This window comes from Ziziphus jujuba, chromosome 3, assembly GCF_031755915.1.
Source record: "Ziziphus jujuba cultivar Dongzao chromosome 3, ASM3175591v1".
NCBI classification, from domain to species: Eukaryota; Viridiplantae; Streptophyta; class Magnoliopsida; order Rosales; family Rhamnaceae; genus Ziziphus; species Ziziphus jujuba.
The window spans coordinates 3028927-3037604 of NC_083381.1; the positions used below are offsets into that span (position 1 = coordinate 3028927).

Here is an 8678-nt window from a genome sequence, read left to right on the forward strand (position 1 = left end):
TAATATTTCAAAAACAGAAAACATAAAATATGGCCAAACAAATCCTAATAATTTGTGGTATGATGTTTATTAGTTGACAGAATCTGATAATTCTTTTTTTCCCCTTTTCCGGGCAGGTTTTAGTATTTTAACCTTTTTTTTTTTCGGTTCTTTTCACAAAAAAACACAAGTGGGATAGGTATACGTCGGTCACCATTGGTCCAATAACTGGACTCTATATATATTGGCATATAAACAGACATTCAATCCATACAAATTCCATATCTTTTTAGTCTTTACCATTAAACCTATCTCATGGAGAACTCTAGCCACCTTTTGGTGTTTCTAATAGCAATTGCAAGCTTGTGTAGTACCATTACCATAAGCTTCTGCAATGGAACTGTGAATGTGTTTTGCAAAGAGAGTGAGAGACAAGCTCTTTTGGGCTTCAAGCGTGACCTGAAGGATCCTATGAACCGACTTTCAAGCTGGAAGGGTTCAGGAGATTGTTGCAGCTGGACTGGTATTTCTTGTGATAACTTAACCGGTCATGTTCGTGAGCTTCATTTTGGAAATCCCTTCAAAACCATTTTTGGTATTCCTGATCCCTTCGACATTTATCCTGAAGAAGCTGATTGGAGATATGCATTAAGTGGTAAGATAAATCCTTCCTTGCTCCATTTGAATTATCTCAATCACTTAAATCTAAGCTACAATGACTTTGAAGGGATTCCAATACCTAGCTTCATTGGTTCTTTGAAAAATCTAACATATCTTGATCTCTCACAAGCTGGATTTGGAGGGGTAATACCATATCAATTGGGAAATCTCTCCAATCTTCATTATCTCAATCTCCTTTCCAATTATCCTACTATGAAGGTTAATAACCTTCAGTGGGTCTCTAGCCTCGTTTTGTTGCAATTCCTGGACATGAGTTGGGTTAATCTTAGCAAAGCATATAATTGGGTGGATGTGCTCAACATGCTACCCTCTCTCATGGAGTTGCGCTTATCTGGCTGTGAACTTGGTCATAGCTCTCCTCATCTGTCCATGATAAACTTTACTTCACTTGCCATCTTTGATGTATCTGACAACGAAAACTTTGGCTTACCCAGGTGGCTATTCAGTCTTACCAATCTAGATTCTCTCTATTTAAGTTCGACCTTTTTGGGAGGACCAATTCCTTACGGTCTTACCAGCATGACTCGTCTCAGAATCCTTGATTTATCAAGTAATTTGTTGAATTCTACAATCCCAGAATGGTTGTGTGGTTTTGATCGTCTTGAGTCTTTTGATCTTAGTGTCAATGAGTTGAAGGGTACTATTCCAAGTGCCATTGGAAACTTCACATCCATCATCAGTCTTAACTTGGAAGCGAATCAATTTGAAGGGAAAATAGACCATTTGTTGCGAGATCTTTGTAGATTAAGGGAACTTTGGCTTGGTTATAATAAATTCAGTGGAACAATGTTCGAGAGTTTTGAAAGATTTCCATGCGCTGCAAATTCGTTGGAGCAGTTATGGTTAAGTGATAACCAACTCCATGATTAGTTAACAAACCAACTTAGACTGTTTGGGAAATTAATCTCACTTGAAATTTATAACAATTCATTTTCTGGTTCCATTCCACCGGGTATTGGAAAATGGTCCAACTTACAATATTTTGGTGCTTCTCGCAATCAATTAAACGGAAGTCTTCCCGAAAGTTTTGGTCAACTTGCAAAATTAGAATGGTTAGATATATCTCATAATTCATTAGAGGGTGTGGTTTCTGAAATTCACTTTTGTAATCTTACAAGATTGAAGATTTTGCTTGCAAGCGGAAACTCATTGACTTTGAAGACAAGTCGGCATTGGGTCCCACCTTTTCAACTACGATATTTGGTGCTAAATTCTGGGAATTTAGGTCCAAACTTTCCCCACTGGTTTAGGTGGCAACGAAATTTGCGGAGGTTAGAAATTTCCAACATAAAAATTTCAGATGCCATTCCGTTTTGGTTTTGTAACGCTTCTTCTCAATTAATTAGATTAAATCTTTCTCACAATCAATTTCATGGGGAGTTTCCTTGTGCAGCTTATCCAGCGGAAATAATTGACCTACGTTTTAATCATTTCAATGGCTCGATGCCAACAATCTCATCGGTGATAAAGTTTCTAGATTTTTCAAATAATTTATTTTCAAGATCAGTCTTTCACTTTTTCTGTCAACGGAATATTGCTAAAGTCCGTGAGGAACCATGGTTTTTTTCATCTGTTTACATGGGGAACAATTTACTCTCAGGAGCCATTCCAGAGTGTTGGAATAAATGGAACGATTTGATGGTTCTAAGCTTAGAAAACAATAATTTGTTTGGGAATATCCCTAGCTCCATAGGATATTTGACTAATCTCCAGTCACTGCACTTGCGCAATAATAGTCTTTATGGAGGATTACCTTTGTCCCTACAGAACTGTACATCTATGGTTACCCTTGACCTTGGTGAAAATAAATTTGTTGGAAAAATACCTCAATGGACAGGGACAAGTCTTCCAATATTAAAGATTCTAGGTCTTCGTTCGAATAAGTTTCATGGCGATATTCCTTTCAAACTCTGCAATCTTACACAGCTTCAAATACTGGACCTTGCACATAATAATCTCTCGGGATCAATACCAAAATGTTTTCGAATTTGAGTTCTATGAACACAATGGAGCATTTAGAAACAGTTTTTTTTTCCCCTGTTGATCATGGCTTTAAGCGGAGGGAAGATATGAAGCTGGTTACAAAGGGAACGGAAGCTGAGTATAGCAGTACACTTTATCTTGTGGCAAGTATCGACCTCTCAGACAACAATCTTTCAGGACACATTCCTTCAGAAATAACCAGACTATTCTACTTGCAAACCCTCAATTTATCACAAAATCAATTGACGGGCAAAATTCCTTTAGAAGTTGGTGATATGAGGTGGCTAGAATCGCTAGATTTGTCGAGAAACAAACTCTCAGGAGAAATTCCTTCAAGCATCTCCAATTTGACATTTCTAAGTCACCTGAATTTGTCTTTCAACAAGTTGAGTGGTCACATTCCAACAGGCACTCAACTTCAAAGCTTTGATGAATCCAGCTTCATTGGTAATCAACTTTGTGGACCGCCACTTCAGAAAAGTTGCTCTCCGGCTGAGAACATGACTCCACCTGGAGTTTTAGATGGACAAGGTAATTCAGGGGAGGTAAATTATCTACATTTGAGCTTGGGGCTTGGATTTGCCTTTGGATTTTGGAGTGTGCTTGGTTGGTTGCTCATCAACATGCCTTGGACAACTGCTTTGTATGGTTTGCTAGATAGACTTGTTCTCAAGCTGTATGGCATCATCTTCGAGTATTTCTAGAAACATGTAAGTTTCAGTATCTATACTTTTCTTTTTTTCATCTTTGGGAAGTTCTAAGACTTGTTTATGTTTTAGCAAGTATATTTTTGTTTCATTTCCTTTGGTTTTTGTTTTCTTTTTGCAATTCTATAAAATAATGGATTGTAATTATATGAATTAGGAATTTAACAATCCATATGAATTTCAATTGATGCATTTTATTAATTTTGTTTTCCATATACATCTTTTCATTTCATTTTGTTGTGTGTTTCTTGCATTTTGAGTTAAATTTCAGATCAGCTGGTTATGAAACTTCAAAAAGTTCAAATTTCAATGGACTTTTGTCAATTATTTTTGCGATGTTTTTTACAAGCTTCATTTCATATCCAAAAATACTAAAATCAATTAGCCTAAAATTAATTACAACATATATTGAATAGAAAATGAACTACGAAACTACTTTTCTTTTATCTTAAGTTCTCATTGTACTTAGAATAGAAAATCATTTTGGAATTATCAATAAACAAGGCCTACACAAATGCAACGATTCATAATTTGACTTCTTGATGAGCTTTAGTTTATCTGTATTTTTTTTTTTTTACGAACAATAGCGTTTCTGCAATTATACTTTATTTCTTTGCATTATTTCCTAATGATGTTTCATTTTCTACTTAATTTCGCAGCCAGGTTACAGATGGTGGCAAGAGAGAGACCGTGTTCCCTCTAGATTTGTTGTCAAACATGTTACATGAAGTGGAGCTGGCAATAGACATGAAGAATGGAAAGTTTATATTTCAGTGGGCTAGAATAATTTTTGAGAACCATAATTACTTATAATTCTGTTTACATTTCTTTATAATTTCCTTCTTTATTTCCTTAATTTCGATGAAGAAATTACGAAATGGTCGAACTTACTCTACTAGCATAAAATAGATGACAGAGTTCCTTAGCTTAGGGATCTAAAATGTAAGTGCATGGTTCAAACACTAAAAGTTAATAATTACTATCATACGCATTGATTGTGGTAATAACTCTGTTTGTTGAATGTACCCAAAGTCGGCGAGGGAGAAAAACCAAATTTTTTTCATAAGATCACCTTCTACCAGCTTTGCAAACCATGCTATCATGTTTTGACTCTTTTGAAAACTGGCAGATATAATCAATATTATGCAATTGAAGATAAAATTAGCAACAAAGAGTGCTAACATAATTTGCCTAATCTTTGAATTCTCTGCTTCTTTGACTTCTGTACATAGAAAGGAAAACAAGGGTTAGTTTTCAAGACCATTTTGGTAACAAGGATAAAAAGACAGTCTTGCTTAAAGAGAGAGATGCTTAATAATAATAATAATACCATGAACTAGATATCAAGTATGTATTTCCAATTCTTTAATTGCATTCACAACTATCTCCATTTGCATCGCTCCTCTACCCTTCACCAAAACAACATCATTATGACCAACACTCTTACCAATTTCCACAGCAAAATTTTTGGAATCATGGGCTAGTAACAATTTTCTATCCTCAGCTAAATTCAAATTCTCAGCTGCAGTTAAGAACCTATTCCCAACAAGGCCAATTAAACCAATACTGGCATCACAACAATAGTTCAGTACCATTTTATGAGACTCTAGTTCAATTGTACCAAGTTCTAACATATCCCCTAGTATGGCAACTCTTTTACCCTTGCATTCGATGCTCTTTAGCAAGTTGATGGCAGCTTCTATGCTGACAGGATTGGCATTGTAAGCATCATTGATTATTTTGATACCGTTTCTAGCTACTTCAAGTTTTGCTCTCATGTGAACGGGGATAAATTTTGACAAGGAAATTCCAACTTGTGAAAGAGAAACACCTAATAGAGTTACAACTGCTGCTGCTACACATGCATCTTGTCCCAAATGCCGACCTGGGCTAGGAATCTTAAAGTCCACCCTGGAATAAGAAATGACCATCCCATTTGAAAAATATTAGCTAGAGCACTAATTATTTATCTCAGCGAAAACAGTCAATGGACAATTAAAGATTAATTGGAAAGAAATATGTAACAGCTTTGATTTTTAACAAACCCTTAAGATGTGCACGACAAAATTGACAAAGAGAAGAAACAAGATCCCTAAAGGTTTGGAAAAGGTAGAAAGACAGGATTAGCAACTTGGAATTTGAAGGGGAAGTAAGGTAGATATTATGATCCTTGAACATGATATATACATTTTAGTTTACAAAAACTAAGAAAGAAATACATAACACAATCTGACAGAAATGGGCTTAGCATATATCAATCAATATTGAGAAAGTGTATGCCGTTATTTTGCTGAACTGTTCAGAAAGAAATGTATAATACCATTTGGGAGAAAAATCCCAAAAACTTTGAACAAGGAAATGAACATGTCCTGATATTAAGCATGGTAGACAAACTTCTTTTAATGCTGCCGTGGGATGAGGAAACCAGGTAACAGAAAACATAGAAGTCCTCATTCTTGCACTGAAAAAGCACTTTCAGTATTTCCTCATTCTTATAACTAATTGATCATCAAAATTTTTATGAAAGTAATCCTCTAATGTTTTGAATACAAGTGCATTTTTAAGTTTATTTCTGATTCAGAAAACTCAAGTATGTAAATCACTATATAGAAGTCTAAAAGGGCAATTGCTAGTGAGCATGCTTTGTTCATATGTACACAATATCTTATTGAAAAATTCCCACATGTTACTTAAAAAGGAAAAGAAAAAATATTTATTCACTTACTATGAAACAAATATTTATAATTGAACTTACATTTCATTATCTTTCTCTAAAACCACTCGAACTGCATGCCCTCCATCAACGCTTTCTACCATAACCAACCTAACATCACACCCCACTTTCCGACCAAAGAGCACCTGTTATTGACAAGAAGTTACAAAAACATCATAATATCGACTAGCTATTTTCATAATCAATGTAAAACCAGAAGAAATAAAACAAACAGAAACTGTTCTGTAATAGTAAGCAGAATACCCAAACTTTAAGTGGCAACAAACAACACAGTACTAAAATAAAATAGAATTCAATTTAAGTAAACCATCTTACTACTAATAGTCATTTCAAAAATTTTCTTGGCTTTCAAATGTTAAATCTGTAAAAGTAAATTTTAAATGCTTTAACATGACAAATTAAAAATAACATTGGGTACAAGTAACATCCACATGTAATGTTGCTGTCATGCATTCATAAGATACTGACCATATCGTAGCCGATGTTATTGATTCAGTTCATCAGAGCACCTTTTGGAGAGAAAAATAATTGACAGAGATGTCCCAGTATTTTAAGTGAAGGGGACAATCTTTTTCTTCCAGTATCCATACAATCTTGAAACATACCATATCTACAAATTACCTTCTCATGCATAAATCAACGAAATCCAATCAAGTCAAGTTGTTTTAAAATTCTAAAATATGATAAGAGAAATCAAACAACATGGTTGGATCAAAATTTAAAATCCAGCTCACCTTTTTAACTTCAGATGGTACATGGGGGCTCATAACTAGGGGATCATCAGCATTCATCCCCTGGCTTAGCATCCACCAGAATCTCCCCTTTTGCCTTACAAATTTCGCCCAAACTAGAAAAATTCTTGAAATGTAAAAACCTACATTCAAAACCACTCTTATCGTTGGCCGAGCCATCTTTGCAAGCTCTAATATCTCTCCTTTCCCACTCATTCCCATTTCCAAAACCACAACCTCAGCATTTCTAGGAATTCCAGTCAGTGACAAAGCAACTCCAATTCGATTATTCCAATTTCCAGGACTTTCAAGAATCAAACCTATCATAGCCTTTGTAGTGGTCTTCCCGACAGAGCCAGTTACTTCTATAACAGCGCCATGGAACTTATTCCTTGCGTAGCTAGCCATCTTTGTCAACGAAACAATAGTATTGCCAGAGATTTCCAGAAAACCCCCAAACCAATTCTCACAAACCCACTTCCCAATAACTCTAACACACCCTTTACTCGACAGTACTGGGGTTACAAAGTCATGGGCATCAAAATTTTCTTCAGTTATGGCAAAGAACCACTGATTTGGTTGAATGGTTCGGGTGTCTGTAGAAATTGTTCCAGGAGGACCCCATTTCACAATTTTTTCATCAACAGCCTGAGCTATCTCATTGACAGTCCAAAGGGGCAGAAATCTCGGATCTTGGAATGTATGTAGGGGATTAGAGTTCACAAGCTTTAGGGTATTTTTGATGCAAGAAGGGAATGAAATGGAGTTCTATGATGTAGGAGTAGGAGTAGATTTTGTGAATGTCTGCGTGAGAGGAAAACAGGGGTTTGGAGTGGCAGTCATGGCTTCCTCCTCTTTCAGTCTCTTATAGAAGAGGAAGATGAAAACATCAACTGCACTCACTCCTGTTAAAAGATATTTACAATGTTCTCAAAAATAGGTACCATATCCATTAGTGTGTAAGTGTGTACCATGAACATTGCATACATCTGTTTCATTTCTAAAGCAGAACTGAACCAACAACATTCTTATAGAACCAGCGGAATAAACCTAAATAGTATCCATATTTCCATCAATTACTTGCATGACATAGAAAAAAAAATTAAATAGAACAAAAGCAATAAAGAACAAGGAAAATAAGAGAATCATAATTGTGTATATATATATATATATGTACACATATGTCTACAAATATTTGTACATAATCTAACTATATATGTACCTACCATGTTAAATTCGAATAAAATCGATTTTGATAATAAATAAATATAGATAAACAATTAATCAAAACTACATATATATACATATACAATACATTTATATACATATATAGGGTAATAATATGGTGCGGTCCATCTGTATGGGGATCCGCACCAAAACCGACTTTTTTGAAAAAAAAACCATCAGTTATATTTTTTTTAAAAAAAAAACATAGATTTTGATGTGGGTTCACATGCTGATGGTCCATACCGTAGCTCACGCTATATATACATATATACACACACACACACACACATACATATATATATATATATAGATATATTCTAATAATGTAAATAACCTATTAAATCCAAAATTGATAGTAATAAATATTTCACAACAACTCAAGCATAATTTGGAACCGTTATATGATTTATGGGATCAATTTCTAAATATAGATCTTAACTCCCACAACATTTCAATACGATCTTGGTGTAAATTTTTTTATGCATTTGCATATTTATTGATACTTATGTATATATATATACATATATATGTACATATATCCTAGTCCTTTATTAAATATACACAAAAAAAAAAAACACTTTGTTTTACCAACATAATATTCACAATACAATTTTAAAAAATAAAAATAAAATCCTA

General features: G+C 34.5%; 2 protein-coding genes across 2 annotated transcripts; one reads left to right on the top strand and one right to left on the bottom strand.

Moving 5' to 3' along the window:
• The first annotated feature begins 294 nt into the window (after positions 1–294).
• LOC107421943 (receptor-like protein EIX1) lies at positions 295–1530 on the top strand. Its single transcript, XM_048477709.2, has one exon. The coding sequence runs from the start codon at positions 295–297 to the stop codon at positions 1528–1530; it is 1236 nt and encodes a 411-aa protein (XP_048333666.2).
• Positions 1531–4658: 3128 nt separating this feature from the next.
• On the bottom strand, positions 4659–7813 carry LOC107421944 (uncharacterized). The gene is given in 6 exon segments (XM_060815849.1): positions 4659–5261; positions 6106–6209; positions 6819–6873; positions 6875–6956; positions 6959–7583; positions 7787–7813. Coding segments are annotated over 6 exon segments (1461 nt in total). The 3' UTR covers positions 4659–4693.
• Between the last annotated feature and the right edge of the window lie 865 nt (positions 7814–8678).